The sequence below is a fragment of the Lepidochelys olivacea genome, assembly GCF_965140295.1.
Source record: "Lepidochelys olivacea isolate rLepOli2 genome assembly, chromosome: 2".
Taxonomy (NCBI): Eukaryota; Metazoa; Chordata; order Testudines; family Cheloniidae; genus Lepidochelys; species Lepidochelys olivacea.
Window position 1 is genome coordinate 82802331 of NC_140412.1, and position 18694 is coordinate 82821024.

The following is an 18694-nucleotide window of genomic DNA, read 5'->3' on the forward strand; positions in this document are numbered from 1 at the left end:
CAGAAAAGGATTTTGTTTGAATACCACTTTTTTTACTTGACATATTCTCTCCCTATTAAGTCATATTTGTTCACTTTGTAGGCAAAACCAAATGTTTATTTACTACCGTTAGCAATGAAGAACCAATAGTGTTATGGAACACAGAGCTGGATTCTGTTTTACCTGAGTTATCAAAATAATTGCCAGTTAATATTTCTGCAGTAAGAATTTATTCCTGGTAACTTAAGAAGCAGAAAGAACACAGCTGAATTTTCAGATCTTAGGTTGAGCATTGGCCCTTAGAAAAATCATCTTGACTTTTAAACTGATTATGTTTGATACTACAGCAATGGAGAATGACTGTAAAAAGGATGTTTTAGTAGTCTCTCTTCTTATCATAACCACATTAAACATACGGTATTCTGAGAGTTAAAACTGCTGTTTGTAATACAGTTGTCCTCCGTGAATCAAACAGTCTTAAATACTCTTGGTTCTTCAGAACAAGAGTACCTTGTCTGCTAAGTAACCACGCAAGTTCATCCATTTGTGTCTCTTTACTTTGTCCACGCAGGGTCAAAAGTTCAGTACCTTACACTATTAAATGGTCCTTTTCCCCTTCACAAAAAATTTCAAGGTATAATGCAAACTATAAGGCTTTTACCTTCCTGTGGATTTTGACCAAGCAGACAAGTAGGGAAATAGTCCCAATATATTATGTACTCCTGCTTTCAATGCATTCTAAAAGCCTTTTAGTAGTGAGTTTTATACAAAAGTAACATAATAATAGTCCCAGACACTTTTAAAGACAAAACAGGAGATTTGATATAATTTTATGCAATCTAATTTTGTTCAATACTAATAGATTAAACAAAAATAGGGAAAAGCCACATGGCATCCAAACTTCAGAAAGAAAAAAACAGAATGGAGCAAGTACTGATCAGTGAACAGTTGAGTATGAGCAAAGATTGGGGAAAGAGCCAAAGCTAATGAGCTTAAAGGAGAATGATCTCAGAAACAAAGGATCTAAAATCTCATGGAACAGACCCTTTACCCAGAATCCTGAAAATCATTATCTACTGGAAGAATGTCTAATCAGTTGTCACAAGAATTTTAAAATATAAAATGTAATCTAATAAATGCTTTCAAGTTTATTTTGCCATTTCCTTTAGAATCCTGTGAGGGATCTTGTCTTGCTCTGGAGTTTTGTCAATCTTCAAACGTGCTAAATTCTCAATTGCCCACGTAATTTACACCTCTTATAGCAATTTTTGTAGAGGATATGAATTTGTTTAGAAGTTGCCACATTGTTTCCAGGTTGATCTTTTTCATTTCTATTTAACTGTATTGCACCAAGCACTGTGGTACCTGGGAACTAATACAACTATGTAAGAGGATTTGCACTTTTTACCTCTCCCTTTAACTACGATGTTCTGAGTATACATGAAAAAAGTTTGGTTCAGCCCTTCTCTCCTCTCTCCCCGCAAAACAAAATAAAACCTCACTCACCTGTCTTCTAAAACTTTGATAGTGTCATGAAGTCCTTTCTGATACTCTCTCAGCTGTTGATTTTTGGTATAAAACTCTTCAAGCCTCTCTGCATCCCTAAAATAAAGGAGAAACAGCTAAATGCTTTTAGAAATAGATAAAGTCTCTTCAGTTGTGAATAAAAGCTATTAAATTTCAATAGAGAATTCTGTTTATGGTTATGACCACTTTGCTCTCTGTAATGTTTCTTCTGTCTGAAGAGTGTGATTGATAATCAACAAAAATATTAAGTTGAAGACAATAAATGAAACACTTGCATGTGTTTACTCTGAATGGCTGGTAACAGATAATGTTCGAGTTATACAGAAATAGTAAATACTCCATAGTTCATGTTGCAATTGAATTTCCACTGATGTTTAATTTTGGACACTTCCCCCATTTAAACCCACAAAGAGAGATATGCCACTAAAAGAGCCATTAAAAGTGGTAGGTTAGATCTGGGGCCAAAGCAAAATTTTTCTACAAAACTCCAAATAAATCAGACAAAAGTCATCCAAATTATAACAGCCTAAATACTACTTCTGGGGGTATTCTGCACCAAAAAAAAAAACCAAACCAAATTCTGCACCAAAAAATTCAAAATTCTGCATATTTTGTCAAAATAAAGCAATATAATCACACCAATTTCATTTGTTTTGGTAATTTATGTAAACTATGATACAGAAAACCCCCCACAATAACTATTCAGCATTTCCAAAACATAAGAAAAGGGGGTGAAAAGTAAGTGCAATTCACAAAGAAATTTCAGATGAGAGTGCTGGGTGTTGTAGAGCAGTAAGTCTACGCAGTGGCAGTTGTTCTTCCCTCTCTCTGCCAGTCACAGTATGCCAATATTTGGGTGACTAACATAAAAACAGTGGGGTAGAAATATATTTTACTTTAAGAAAACTACAAAGACAATTTCTTGAATCCTTTTCTTCTATGATCCTCTTTATTTACTGCTGAGGATCTTGGAACAGAAGGATCAGAGTACTATAAAGGATCATAGGGTGGGAGGCACTGATTTGGGTGACTGAGGCACTTTGTAAACAGAACATGAACAAACAAACATTTAATTTTCATATACAAATTAAATTTTTACCATTTTATTTTATCAATTAAAAGATGAACAGCTGACTAATTTAATATGAAAGTTACTGAATTCTCAAATATAATATAGTAAAACTTACCCATTCTGCCACGGTAGCCTATGTGAACTCATTAAGCTTGTTCTCTCTTTTAAATCCTTTTGACAGGCAGGATTCAGAGGAAGTTTTATGGCACTAAGGATTAGAACACTATAAAAGCATAGTGCCAGGTTGGATGTTCAATTCCCAGCGATCCCCTGGTTTCTCCTACTACTCTTCCCCCCTTCCAGGATGGATGTTGCAACAGCCTACCCCACAAGACAACATGACTGGTTTGGGGGGGTGGGGAGTTACCCTTCTTATGGGTCCTAGAGTAGAGCTTAGTATCGACTGCAGCCTGGGAACACATTTTAAAGGTATTAAACCCTATCTAATCTAGTTGCTCAGTAATATTTGAAAACATGTTAGCTAACTTTAAAACAAAGCAAAAAACCCCGAACACTTTCTTCCTTATAGTCTAAGCAACGCCTATATGGGTTTATTCAAGGAAGGGAGAGACTGACTATACAGGGGAACAACAAATCTGACTAAAAACAAACTGCTGCCAAATGCACAAAACAAACATTTTTGCTAACTTTTCTGTTATCTTGGGGGCTACCTGTAACTCAACAATATAGCGTTTTGGGGGCTTTTTTAGACAAATTTTCAAGTTGATGCTGTCCCTTTAGATGTTTTCAGCTACATTTTACAACTCATTGATTTTGGGCTGCTGGGGACTGGTGTTCACAAATGTGGTAGGAAGATGCTTCTGCAGTGTACTACCTAGATTTTTTTTCTTTTATTGATTTAGAATTTTAAAACAAATTAATACCTTGAATGCTTTCTGACTTCACTTATTACTCAAATCACTATCAGAGATCCAAATAGTGCTTTACAATACAAATATTACATTAACCTCTAGTGTAAGGAGTTTATGGTCTGAAATACCCGATCTTGCAAATGCCGGTAGAAGCACTAAAGCAGACTCTTGTCTCCTTGTGGAGTGAAAAGCCAGGGAGTAGTAGTTTAGGCATTCCTGATATTTAAGGGGGAAACCCTCCTCCCCTCCACACTCCTTTCAGGCCTGGATTTCAGTAAGACATTGGATACAGTTCCACATGGGAAATTTTGAGTTAAAATGGAGAAGATGGGGATTAATATGAGAACTGAGAGGTGGATAGGAACTGGTTAAAGGAGAGACTACAACAGCTCATACTGAAAGGTAACTATCTGGCTGGGGGAGGTTACTAGTGGAATTCCTCAGGAATCTGTCTTGGGACCTATCTTATTTAACATTTTTATTAATTACCTTGGCACAAAAAGTGGGAGTGTGTTAATAAAATTTGAAGATGACACGAAGTTGGGAGGTATTGCCAACACGGAGTATCATAAAAGAAGATCTGGATGACCTTGAAATCTGGAGTAATAGAAATGGGAAGAAATTTAATAGTGCAAAGTGCAAGGCCATGTACTTCGGGAATAAGAATTTTTGCTGTAGGCTGGGGATTTATCAGTTGGAAGCGACAGAGGAGAGGGAAAGACCTGAGTGTACTGGTTGATCACAAGATGACTATGAGCTGCCAATGTGATGCAGCCTTGAAAAAGTCTAATGTAGTCATAGATGCATCAGGTCAGGTATTTCCAGTATAGACAAGGAAATGTTAGTACCATTATACAAAGCACTGGTGACATCTCAACTGGAATAGTGTGTGCAATTCTGGTCTCCATGTTTAAAAAAGATGATTTCAAACTGGACCAGGTACAGAAAAGGGCTACCAGGAGGATCCAAGGACCGGAAAACCTACCTTATGAGAGGAGACTCAAAAAGCTTGGCTTGTTTAGCTTAATCAAAAGAAGACTGAGGGAAATGATGATTGCTTTCTATAAATATGAGTGAGATAAATACCAAGGAGGGGCAGGAATTATTTAAGTTAAGTGCCAATGTTGATACAAGAACAAATGGATATCATCAAGTTTAGGCTTCAAATTAAATGAAGGTTTCTACTCATCAGAGGAGTGAAGTTCTGGAACAGCCTTCCAAGGGGAGTACTGGGGGCCAAAAATCCTAACTGGCTTCAAGACTGAGTTTGACAAGTTAAAGGAGGGAATGGTATGATGAGACTACCTACAATGGCATGTAGCCAATCTGCAACTGCTAGTAGCCAATATCTACAAAGGCTGGTAATGGAACACTAGATGGTGAGGGGTCTGAGCTACTACAGAGAATTCTGGTTGGTGGGTCCTGTTCACATGTTCAGGGTCCACCTGCCACTGTACTTGGGATTGGGAAGGAATTTTCCCCTGGATCAGATTGGCAGAGACCCCGGGGGTTTTCACCTTCCTCTGAGCATGGATCACTTGCAGTGTAAATAGTGGATTCTCTGTAACTTGAAGTCTTTAAATCATGATTTGAGGACTTCAGTAACTCAGCAAAAAGTTATGGGTCTATTAGAGGAGTGGGTGGGTGAGGTTCTGTGGCCTGCAGCATTCGGGAGATCAGACTAGATCAGTGGTCTGCAACCTTTTTACACGCAAGATCACTTTTTGAATTTAAGATCAAGCCAGGATCTGCCCCGTCCTGCTCACTCCATTCCCCCCTCCCTCTGTCGCTCATGCTCCCCTACCCTCACTCAGTTTCATTGGGCTGGGGCAGTGGGTTGGGAGGGAGTGCAGGCTCTGGGCAGGGGCCGAGGGGTTTGGAGTGTGGGAGGGGGCTCCGGGCTGAGCCTGGGTCAGGGGGTTGAGGTGCAGGAGGGGGTGAGGTGTGCGGGCTCTGGGAGAGAATTTGGGTACAGGAGGAAGCTCCGGGCTGGAGCAGAGTGTTGGGGTGCAGGCTCTGGGAGGGAGTTTGGGTGCAGGAGAGGGCTCTGAAGACAGGAGGTGAGGGTGCAGGAGGGGGTGCGAGGTGCAGGCTCCAGCCAGGAGATGCTTACCTATTTGCTTACCTGCTTCTCCCTCCCGTCCCACCCCCCAAACTGGGCCGCAAACGCCACCCCCGTAGTTCCCAGCCAATGGGAGCTGTGGAGTTCACGGGGGTGGGGCGGGGGGACAGCATGCGGAGCCCCATGGGCTGCAGAGACATGCCAGCTGCTTCTGGGAGCAGCATGGGGCCAGCCTTAGCCCCGCCGGACTTTTAGCAGCTGGAAATCACGATTGACTGGCAGAGGCTCCAGGATCAACCAGTCGATCGCGATCTACTGGTTGGTGACCATTGGAGTAGACAGAATCAGAGAATATCAGGATTGGAAGGGACCTGAGGTGGTCATCTAGTTCAACCCTCTCCTCAAAGCAGGACCAATCCCCAACTAAATCATCCCAGCCAGGGCTTCGTCAAGCCTGACCTTAAAAACCGCTAAGGAAGGAGATTCTACCACCTCCCTAGGTAACGCATTCCAGTGCTTCACCACCCTCCTAGTGAAAAAGTTCTTCCTAATATTCAACCTAAACCTCCCCCACTGCAACTTGAGACCATTACTCCTTGTTCGGTCATCTGGTACCACTGAGATGATCATAATGGCCCCTTCTAGTCTTAAAGTCTATGAGTCTATGCAAAAAAGGAATAAATCCAATTTTTAAAAGTAATTTATAGGTCATCTTTAAATGATCAAACTATAGACCTGAATCCTGTTTTACATAAAAAAGTACTTAAGAACATATAAAGGTACACTACCATCTCCTTTTAAAACTCAGTAGATTTAATCCTAAACTTGGTATTACTTTAAAACATGAACATAATGTAAGGAACAGAAAGAAGTTTTTCAGGATTTTGGTACTGCTTGACAAAAGTGACTGACAATTTGGCAAAGAAGCTAGCCTTTGTCATGAATAGTCTCTGACCCTGCATTTACAAGATCATTAGCTCCAACACTGAACCAGGGTACAACATAAGGAGCTCATTGTCAGGCTGGTTATCAAGTCTGAAATATTAAACCTTAGCTATTCAAAAGCATCAGGAAAAACAAAAAGTCCTATGTAAGACTATTGTATCTACAATGTGGTACTTGTAGAATGACTCCAGCAAACAATAATTACGCCATTTGGTTTGATATGTATTAAATCACAACAACATATCATTGATAATACAGCTCTTCCAGAGACCAAACTTCTCAAGAATGTAAAGTTTTCATTTTACATGGATGTAGAAACAGGTCAGGATATACAGGATTAAATCAGTAACAGCACCACCAATCAATCTCACAATTTTAGACTGGAACTGAAGCACAGCTAAATATATTTTTGGAAGCTGTACATAATAATAAATAAAAAGAGTGGTGCTTAATTTGATTTTTTCAAGATATTTGTGACTATTACACAAAGAAATAACTTAACTGAAAATCACTTACTATAACTGATGGTACACAAGCGTTGTAGTGAAAAACGTCTGATTTGATTTCAAGCTTGGTTCCATTATTGTCTGTGAAGTTACACAGTCACTGTATTGCCAAAGCTACTTTGTTCCCGACATATAAACTGTAGCTATACACTATTTGGATTTTCGCAAAACATCTGACAGGGTGTTTCATGAAACCCTACTCTCAAAATTAATTTTGATATCAATGTCAAATGGACTGAAAACTGGCTGAAGGACTAAAAAGACATGGCCCAATTTGCCAAATTTTGTTCTGTTCCATGCATTATGTTTTATACAAATCTAACGTTTGCATAGTAGCAAATCATTTGCACGTACTACAAACTGAAGCCTAAGCTGACAGTCAACACACTCTGCTCCGATCAGAGATGGGAGTAGGACTTGCAGCTGCACAAAACTTGGCAACTCTGGCTGGCAAAGCTGGGTGAGTGCTCAAGATGGAAGCTAAGAGGTAGCTGTATGTGTGGTTACTGGGGATGTTGGTAGTGCTGTGGGTTTCTGGGTTGTTGGGGAGGTTTAGAGAGTGCTGAGGATGCTAGGGGGAGGATGAGCAGGCTGCAGATGTGGGAGCTTGAGGATAATGCGTCCCTCACCTTGTGCTGCTGTCCTGCCTTCTCTTTCAAATGCCACTGCTAACTCTTCCTAGCTATCCTTTTCAGGTCCTGATCCAGCAGAGGGAGTGGCAAGAGAGGCAGCAGGCAGATGACTACTCAGCAGGTGCAAAATTGCCACCAGCTGGCCAAAAGATAGGACAGCAGCTCAGATGGATGTGTAAGAACCTAGCTGAGAAAAGGGAAGGTATGACAGAACTGAAATGCCTGACACTTGGCAGCATGAAAGATAACAACTAGAGAATATAAGTGGGGTGTGTTTAGATGGAGTATGCATCCAACACTAAAATTTTGTTGGAACTGCAAACACCAGTGAGGACTGACAAAATGCACAGGGGCGTATAGACAAAAATCAAACCCAATTTAATTCGGAAAAATGCAAGCTAATGCATCTGAGTAAATACAAATCAAGTAACAAATTTGATAAACAGCAAACTACCTGGAAAGTAGTAGTTCTGAAAATGGACAGCAAGTTAAGCATGATTTCACAATGCAATAGGACAGCACAAAAGGGCAATGTAATTTTGATATATATGTAGAGATTTCACACCACAGAAAAGGGAAGTAATAATTCCATACTAAAGGGCTTTGGTGCACAACTGGCCTGGAAATCTGCCTTGATCTCCAAGACCCTCACTACCATAATGATACATACATTGGTGGAAGTCATAAAAGAGCCACCAGAAAGATGACACCTCTTGGAGTTATCATTGTACAAATACATACATAACTGGAAGACTAATAAAGATACTAAAAAGTAAATTTGGACAACATTGGGGAGGGTTCATCTCTGTTAAAAAGTATTTGAAAGGTGTAACTACAAAGGAAGGAGAGGAATTATTTATTCAAAATGGCATAACTAGGAAAAATGCAGCGGCTGAAATTAACAATGGGAAAATTAGTTAACATAACTACACATTCATACAGGTACAATTTGATTTACTTCTACTATCTAGGTTAATATACACATTTTCTAGTTCATACGTCTAATAAGCCATGTTCAACATAGTTAAAAAAAGAGGAAAAAATAAAATTTGCACAGCACGGGAGTGTATAAACCTTCAGGCTAGGGATGTAACAGGTTAACTAGTTAACCGGTAAGCATTAGTCTTACCAGTTAACCCACCTTAACCGTTAACCCTGGGCCAACCAGCCAGCTGGCACTAGATGCACCGCACTGGCTGGCCACCCGAATCCCAGCCACGCTGCCCGGAGCAGCGCTGCCCAGCTGGAGCGGGCCCAACCACAGCTGCGCCCCGGCCTGAGGGGCCCCAGCTGCGCTGGTGGATCGCCCCCAGCCCCAGTTGTGCCAGCCAGCCACTTAATCGGTTAACCATTTAAACATTTTTAAACGTTTAAATGGGGTTACATTTTTAAACAGTATTTACATCCCTATTTCAGGCTGGAGTTCTTTATACAAATCACTATGACCCAGCTTAGTGGAGGAAGCGTTTAAAGGTAAACTGGTAAGCTAAAAAAATTTTAAAACATGGTTATGCCACTTGCTGCTCCTTTATAATGTACAGAAGCAACTTCACCTTAAAAAAAGGTTTCCTACTTATTTTTTCTCATATCTGAATTATCCTTTATGGGCACCCTAGAAATATTACAGAAGACTGCATCACCAGCTGCTCATGCAAGCGATGGAGACCTGGAGTTCAGGTTATAGATCCTGCAAATATTTATACATGTATATTACTGACTTCAACATTGCTACTCATGTGAGTCAAATTATACACATGGGTGTCTGCAGGATCAGGACTCAAGTCCTCAACTCATCATGTAGGAATTACAGTTTATTAACTATATTAAAATTTTCCTCCTATAAAATATATCGGTATGGCATATGGATAGGTACTTACAAACACCTTTCCTTTTTCAGTTTGGATATTTTCAACTGTAATCCTGGAAAGTGAAAAGAAAAAAACATGGATTATCTTTTGACTTGTTTTAACACAATTGTGTAGCTGAATTGTCCTTTCAGTTATGAGAGCTTTAAAAATCATTCATAACATTTAACCACTCCCTTTTCTCTTGTCCACAGGTAATTTATAACTCATTCTAAAAGTTGGCCCATCGGATAGGATCATTGTTGTTTGCAAAGCCCTACTTTGGAAATGGCCTGTTTCCATTTTTCCATTCCAGTGGGTTTTAGTCACACGAGGAATGTGATTTATTCAGGTGTATGTGATGCAAGAGTCATTCGGTTCCATGAGTGTTTCCTGGTGTCAATCTCTATGGAAATATGCTTGCCTGCCATCTGTGAAAGAGGAAAAAATGCTGCAACATAACTAGTGGAGGAGGAAAGTAGTGGCTCCTGGATTAAGAGGGTAGGGCCTACTTGGACCTGAGTTCAGGAACAGCCATGAAAATCCCATTATTGGCTAACACCTGCTTCCCTCCTAAGTTAATATAGAAATTTCTCCTTTGTAAAAAACATACTTCACCTCTGCTATGCTGTAAAAGTAGGGGATATTGTGTACTATTTACATAAACAATTTTCTTGGACTTTGCAGACATGTAGTAGTATACAGTACTACATGGGTATATAAAGTTGTAGAAAAGATTTCTGAAATGAATTTTCAAAATATTACAGTATCCGGTCATGTAATTAAGGACAGTATCATGGATACACACAAAGAAGCAACATTAAGGGACGACCGCTTAATGTTCCTAAGTCCACAAGGAGGACATGCTTCTGGGGCTACTACTATTCTTCCAGCTCTAATGTAGCCATGCTGCTAGGGACTTCTCAGGCTGAAGCTTCCCAAAAAGCCTCTTTAAGATGATTTGAGGAATGATGCACATCGTTCTGTGACTTCCTCACTCTTTTCCTATTCAGTCATCCATGTCCTGTAGAGGAGGGAAGATTCACACATGTATGGGACCCTCCAAATGTCACTGTTGGGGATAATCAGATGCTAAGTACATGATAAATAAAATTAAGAATGGAAATATAAAACATGTGAAGCCAATGAATAAGGAAATTCCCCCCCAATGCCTTCTTCAAACTTATAACCAAAAAAAAAAAAAAACTTACCAGTTTTATTCATATTTTAAAAAACTTTTGAACTAAAAATACCTGTGCCAGCATGCCATTCACAAAAAAGGATATTCTTTAATGTTATAATCTCACGACAGCCTTATTAAGAAAGTGCTGACATAGTAAAGACATAACATAAAAACACAAAAATAAAAACTGTGACCTTGCTTGGAGAAGTAGAGGTTGGGATTGTCAAGAAATTTCCTTCCCTGCCCCTCCAAGAATAGCTAAATAAGAAAGTTTACTTGTTGACATACATGCTAATCTTTATTCTGGCAAACCTTCCAGTATTCAGGCTTCCACTTGGAAAGTAATAGTCAAGACAAAGATTCAGTGAAAACACACTATAGACCATGGGTGGGCAAACTTTTTGACCTGAGGGCCACATCGGCATTGCGCAACTGTATGGAGGGCCGGTTAGGGAAGGCTGTGCCTCCCCAAACAGCCTGGCCCCCCCGCCCCCTATCCCCCTCCTACTTTCCACACCCCTCAGAACTCCTGACCCATCCAACCCCCCCCCCCCGCTCCTTGACCCCTGACTGCCCCCTCCCAGGACCCCTGCCCCTAACTGCCCCCCCAGGACTCCACCCCCTATCCAACCCCCCCCCTCCGAACCTCCACCCCATCCAACTGCCCCCTGTCCCCTGACTGCCTCTTAGGCCCCCCTGCCTCTTATCCAACCCCTACTCCACGCCCCCTTACCATGCTGGAGCCAGCCACGCCGCTGCGCTGCCCCACAGGAGAGGCGAGCCAGAGCGCTGTCCACACAGCTGCGTAGCTGCGGGGGAGGGGAAAAACGGGGGAGGGGCCAGGATAGCTTCCATAGCCGACAGCTCAGGGGCCGGGCCGTATGTGGCCCGCGGGCCGTAGTTTGCCCACCTCTGCTATAGACTGTTACAAGATGATAAGGTAACAATGAGATAGAAAATGCATGGAGACTACTTCAAAAGAAAGTTCTTGGGACATAGGTAAAGACTTCTTATCTCATAAGCACTCAACACCTATGTGACTTTATGTTCTGTCATGCAGCACAGAAAGAGGATTTATTTATTTTTTAAAGTGGTTGCTATTCATAAAGTCAATTAGACATCGGCAATTAGAACCCCTATAAAGTGTGCTTTAATCCTACTCCACACCCATCAGAAGGAATGAGGCTGCACAACAATGTGGCTCCTGTATGAACAGGTAGTCTGTTCAGCAAAGTATTTAAGATTGTAACATTGGCAACCTGAGCCGCCAACTGAAGAGGCAATGCTCAAAAGGCCAAGTACTGTGCTATAAGTAACACTATCTCCCCTCTCACCTGAATTCAGGAAGAGCTGAACTGGTTACTTAAAGTTTTTTTTAAAAGTCAAACGACTACAATGAGAAGGCAGGAATCCAGTTTGTTACATTTATCTGAGAGTGTAGAATTACTAACGTTACCCATAATCTCTTCCTTTTTGTCTTTCAGGGTACCAGGAAGCTTTGATCACACTAACTAATAGGACTATGCTTGTGTTTCTAAAAAAAAGTTTTATGTTTCCAGAATTCAATATATAGCAAACCAAATATTTGTCTAAAGTGGAAAAAATTCCTCAGTTTAATCACAACCACTTAGTTTCTCCTTTCCAGATACCTTCTTGCGAAGCAGGTGGATGATTTGGTGCAGGGGACCTATTGCTGGGATGTTAGGCTTTAACTGCTTTAAAGTGTGCAATGTGAAGGTGACTTGATGAATATTTATTAATATTGTTTTAAATCTATTTTTAATATTAACATTTAGGTTAATATCAATACACAACATTCAACATTTAAAAGTGAAGGTTATGAGACTTGTAACTAGGCTACATTATGCATATATGTAATATTTTTCATTAAGGACTGTTACGATTACACCTCATTGGACATGCACACAACTGGACTGTGACTTATTTATACCTTAATTAAGATTTAAATACAGTAGAGTTATCATAGCTACAGGAACTTCATCATTTTAATTTCTTGACCTGTATACTTAAGTTTTCAGTATTAACATTGTATTAGCATACGTCTTGGCATCTAACTCCACTGTCTGAGAAAAAAATGAAATGGAAATAGTTAAGAGAAACCAGAGAAAAAGCTATAGTAATTCATTCAAATGTATGCTATTTTACATTCAAACAAACATTTATTTGAACTGCAGGTCTTGGAATGTGAAATGCAGTTCTCTCTCTTATGGGATTAGTGTGTTCTGGGGCTTCCATCTGAGGGGTTATAGGCTGATTGGGTTATAATTATATTATGCAGATGACTGTCCAGAAACAATTGTACTGAGACCATAGCTGTCATATGGTGACAATTTCTGATCTTTACTAACATGGGTTGTGTTTTAAATAGTGACCTAATAGGGAAAAGATTCCAAATTCCATTATACATAGAGTCTCCTAATAGCACCTCTTTCTTATCCTCAAAAGCCAAGCATTTTAAGTAACAGGATTTAATGGAATGGTGTGTGGCCCACAACCTTCATCATTGTGGTAAATGCCTTCTCTCTTGCATTACAGTTCCACACGAGAAAACAGGTGATAGCGGAAAACCTTTTGAGGACTTCCATGTGTCTTATGTCATCTTAAAATGATGTGTGGAAGAAACTCAGTGTAAAGTTACCTATCACTTTACTATGTAATTTTAAGAGTTATATTTCTAATAATCTTTCATTATTCTACTGAAATTGCTAAATTCTGCAAGACAAATTTTTAGAAATACTTCTAAAGATGTCAAAAATATCTTTTATGAGGTATCTAAGAAACAGAAAATTTACTCTGAATGGATGAGAGGATAGGTTAATCCTGAAGGTAAGGATATAATTCAGTTATGATGAGCATGAAGATAGCAATTTCAACATACTTTTATTTACTTTTTCCATAGTCTTCAACCTTCTCATCTCCTACAGGGATCCTTCAATGCAAAAATGTGTTTTATTTTTCATGATCCTATCTGCCCTAAGACTCATATCTTCTTTATCACAGTCTCCTGTTTTTCTGTGGGTGTAATGGGGAAGAACTGGATTACTTATTTTATTGTTCTACAAAAACCTCCTTCTCTGTTTGTTCAATGTATTTCAGGTATATTTGTTTCCTATAGTACACAGCTTCAGATTTAGTTTTAAAGATTATGCTTCAGATACAAAGTTGATGAGTGACAAATCCGACACCTACTTAGAGACTATTCATATCACATATCTAATTTGTAATTAGTATGTAAGTACTAATATCTGTTGGGTGATCTGGGCTCTTCACAAATATTAGTATTAGATAATATCCTGTGTGAAGTAGGGAAGTATTAATTACCATATGCATCTCACAAATGGGAAATGGAGGCAGAGATTTATTGACCAATTTTCAGAAGTACGGATCACCACAAATTCCATTGAAGTCATTGGGAACTACAGGTACACAGCTCCTTTGATAATTAGGCCTTGCTCATGGTCACACAGAAAGTTTGTGGCAGAAACTATTAGCTATTTTGTCAGCAGAGAAGCAGCTTTTCAAAGGTGTATAAACTGGCCTGATAAAAAATGAAAAAGCCTCCATTTATTCTCTAAAGACAAAGTACAGAAGTTGTAAAATTACATTTGTTAAAAAATAGTTGTTTTTCATTTAGTGTGATCAAGGACACAATGGAGAGTGCATACACATTTTTTTCCTCCAATGTACTAATAAAAAATAATCCAACATAACCAATTTAAAGCACTCTAAAAAAATTAGAACTTTTATAAAATTTCAGGCAGTTGTAACTTATGTTAACTTGCAAATCCCTGGAAAGCAGAATTTGTAACAGAAGTAACAGTCCTCTGATAGTCAGTACAAGCATACACAAAGTGCTTCACTTATTGAGCAAACACTCCATTTCTCCTAAATATAACCATATGTAATATATATTTGCTGACATATAGATTTAAAACTCATGAATCAATTCTATTTAATTCTTATTAATAGACTTCAGAAACAAGCAAAGCCCAGGCAAGTCTTTGTTTGATGTGTCTTAAATATTCTCTTGCACTTAAATACTCTCTTCTCCCCACCTTTTGAAAAAAATTAAACTATCCTTCAGGCATGTCTTTGATGTTATCGTGGAAGATCTAATTTTACCCAACACTGTGGAACACACTACCGAAGAGCTAGGCATGAAAAAGTTTGCTTAGTGGCAAAATTACCTGGCCCCACCCAATACACATTTTAAAGAGAACATGCAAATGTATAAAGAAAACCAAAACTTTAGAAACATGCACTGAATGTCCCAAATAACTACAAAGGGGCATTCAACACCACCCATAAGTCTTATTTTTTTTTGTTTTTCATGTTTACACATGCCATGGATTGCCAAATCCCACTCTGATGCTCCAACATATGATCTGCTGATGACATCACACCCACTATTGAAACCCAGCTCAAGATTGAATCAAATCAACAGGAGTAAAGATAATATTTTAAGAAATAAACTACAACATAGTGTTTTTCAGGACATTCTATAAAACTTATTTTATCTCTCAGGATACAAACTAAGATTTTTGTTAAAAAAAGTAACCAGAATGCAATTGGTTGGTAAATCTTTTTCTTTTAAAAAATGTCAGCTTAATTTTCTTTTAGTGAACAACAGATGTTTTTGACCAGGTACACAAATCCTCAAGGCCCAATCTTGCAAGTTGCTGAGTGGAATCAAATGTCCCACCAATTTCAGTCAGAGTAATGAGGGCAGCTGCATTTTATAAGATTGGGCCATTACGTATTTGAAAACTAAGGACTGATCCTGCAATCAGGCCTCCATAGACAGATCCCTGTACTCATTTTGAAGTCAGTGAGACTCCACATAGGTGGAACTATCTGCCTACAAGGATCTAATAGCACAACTGGGGCCTACATTAATTCCTAATAAGTCATCTGCTTCTTTTCCAAAGTGATTTGCATAGTCTTTAATGTACAACAATGCATTTTCGGAAGTTCAAGTCAAACACTGTTCTAAATCAATTCAAAAGCACTAATCATGCATTAACAACTATTCATGTGATTTAAGGTTTGAGAGACCAGGTTTTAAGTTTGGACCACGTATTTTTAGAAAGAGAAAAAACACACATTGAAATTGTTTAAGGAAATATTATAAATATGATAAAATATAAAAATTGCATGCTGTGATAATTCCTCTCATTTTTGGATGTTTTTTAATTCTCCCCAATACTCAAGAATGCAGATGTACAATGCCTTCTAAGAGTCATAATCATGGTACAACCAGTAGCACAAAGGCTGAAAAATATAATAGAAGCTATTTATTCTTGCATTAAAAATTTCATTGTGAATAGTTAAAACTAGAGACATTACCACAAGTGTTAATATCTATACAGTCCATTGGTTTTATGTATCTGAAGACGTAAGAAGAAAAGGAAATTAAAAAAAAGGAGGAAAAAAAAAAACATTGGGCTTGGTAACTTGTTTTTCCTTTAAAACCAGTGACTTTCAATTATGAAGCATTAATAGCAAAATAGCACTAAGTACCTCCAAAGCAACTGTAAAGGTCAGTTCAGGTTAAGTAACTTTACTTGGTAGATTTATGAGTTCATTTGTACAGTTTGATTGCTTAGGTTCCAACCTTGGAAGAATATTCAGATTTTAAAGCCAAAAGGGACCACCACTGTGATCATCCAATCTGACCTGCTGCATAACACAAGCCATCGTAGTCAGAGAAGTTTTGTACTGGCTCACTTGCAGGATTGGAGCCCTAGAGTAAACTTTTTTACTTCTAAAAACAAGCACAACAGTTAAAAGTAGCCTCCTAATCTAACTATAAACAAAGCTCCTTTGTACTAACAGTTCCCATTTTACGTACACAGAAGCACAGCACAGGAAGGGACTTCTGGGTCATCAAGTCCAGTCCTCTGCTATCGTAGGCAAGCCCTTCATATAATCCTGTTCATAAATAAACCAAACTCCATCAACATACAGCACCATTTGGAATAATTTACCTTGTACTTCTTTATCATGATATTCTTTTAGTTTGGACCACAGATCCTTGAAGATGTCACCAGTAGATTCAGCAGAGCTGGGGCTCCCACAACTTCCTCCAGAAACATTCATCTTGTCTTTTCCAATGTAACTGTTTTCACTTATCTTATCTATGGTACTTGTTCACTCTATCCTTTTTAGTTTTAAATTACATAGCTATGAAGTTTGTTTCTGAAGACAGCTGCATGCCTGTAATGACAGATTGACAACATTTACGTTTGCATGTATCAGAATATGACTTGCAGCCATGATGAAATACAAAGCCCACTGCCTGTCATTGTCAAGTTGTATTTATTTAGTGACAATCATTCACCTTAAAAGCTTGGTAAGTTCTAATTATCTTGCCGAAAGCTAAAAACTATTGTATAATAAAAGTTTTTTTTTTAAAAAAACAGCTACCAAATTCAAATTAGATGACAGATTTTAAGGATTGTTCACACTTTTTCCATGTTTAAAAACATTTTAATCTAATTCCTGATTACCAAAATTACCTTACGATCCCCATATTTTACAATTTGAAAATGCTTCAATACAATTTTGTAAAAGGGGCCAACTGGCTAAAAAAAACCACAGGGTGTGCACATGTATTTCTTTATGCATATAATTCTAGATACGGGCTCAGAATGCTCATTCCTAAAGGAGGAAATCAGATGAAGAGGAACACTCAGGTTCCCCTGGTAGTTTTCTCTAAATTCTGCCACCAGGAGTGGGATTGTCTCCTCACAGAAGAATAGGAGGTTGGTCCCAGAACTTGCAGATCCCCCAAAACCCATGAGGATCTTGGGATCCATCAAAGTCACAGGATCCTGTGTCTCTGCACTGAAGCAGATTCCTCTCAGACTCCAACAATATGACTCAAATGGAGTCACATTGCAAAGAAATTACCACCTACTGCTGCTCCTGCTGCCTTATGAGGGGTTCCACAGTGAAGAGGATCTCCTCAGGTAATCTAGAGAGGAACAAGGTGCTGTGGTTAGGATACTGCATTGGAACTCAGAACTCGATTCATTCCTGGTGCTGACACAGATGTGTGACATTGGAAAAGCCATGCAATCTGTCCCTCAGTTGTGAAACTGTGGATAATTATCTTTCCTCTCTCCCAGCTGTTGGCTTGTCTCTTTACATTGTAAACTTTTGGGGTCAGGGACTGTTTCTTATTATATGCTTGTACAGTACCTACCCACCATTGGTCCTGATCTTAGTTATTATTGTTCTGTAATACAAATGATAAATAAGTACATTAATAATCCCCCAGCCCTTTTGAGTTATTCTTAAATGACGATTCTGACTGAGCATGCTGGAGACTGACTTTTAAGATCTGCAGTTGGAAGGGGCCAGGGCTCCCTGAGTTTCTGAGGTAAAATGCAAAGTTTCTCCTCATACCCCGCAAGACCTAGGAGTAACCAAGCAGCTGTACTTTCTAACATACAAGTCCATGAGCTACATAAACATATGTATTGAGGCTGCAACTTCTTTCACAAACAATCGGTCTCCTAAACTCTTCACATTAGGAAGGATCGTTCAATGGTTTGAGGGCTAACCTAGGACTTGGAAGACCTGGCTCCAAGTCTCTGCTCTATCACATACTTCCTATTTGACTTTGGGCAAGCCACTTAGCCTCTCTGTGCCTCACTTCCCCATCACTAAAATGGGATATTAGTACCTCTTTATCTTACAGCCTGTTTGAGGATAAATACATATAAAAGAGACTTGTGTGGAGGCTCAAAATGTGCACCTTACATAAAACAGACATCAGACAGCCCCAGATATGCTTGAATCTGCTTTGGCTCTTGGAGATTGAATTACATGACCTATTGCACTGGCTATAAGTTTCAAGTTAGCGAAGGTTCTCATATTAAACACAACTCAACAGAAAACAAGTTACCTTTTGGAATTACGGATAATTACTGGTCACCAACTGAAGTCATGATAGAGGTCTCCATACATCTTCACAGCTGAAATGCTTCACCTTGAGCCATCATACAATGCTTCTTTGTGGAACCCATTGCCTAATAACATTAGGA

The 18694-nt window shown here is 39.0% G+C and overlaps 1 protein-coding gene across 6 annotated transcripts in view; it reads right to left on the minus strand.

The window, feature by feature from the left end:
* RBBP8 (RB binding protein 8, endonuclease) overlaps positions 1–18694 on the minus strand; it is a gene marked incomplete at its 3' end in the record, with an annotated part of 73633 nt that overhangs the window by 43061 nt on the left and 11878 nt on the right. For 4 of the 6 annotated variants that reach the window (XM_084619740.1, XM_084619741.1, XM_084619737.1 and 1 more), the window contains exons 2-5: positions 18556–18679; positions 16631–16859; positions 9473–9515; positions 1486–1581 (exon numbers count right to left, since the gene is read on the minus strand). In XM_084619740.1, the coding sequence (XP_084475866.1) occupies positions 1486–1581; positions 9473–9515; positions 16631–16742 (251 nt within the window). In that variant the 5' untranslated portion in view covers positions 16743–16859; positions 18556–18679. Of the gene's footprint in view, positions 1–1485; positions 1582–9472; positions 9516–16630; positions 16860–17555; positions 17620–18555; positions 18680–18694 lie in introns of all 6 variants that reach the window. The other 2 variants (XM_084619738.1, XM_084619739.1) reach the window with 2 other exon arrangements.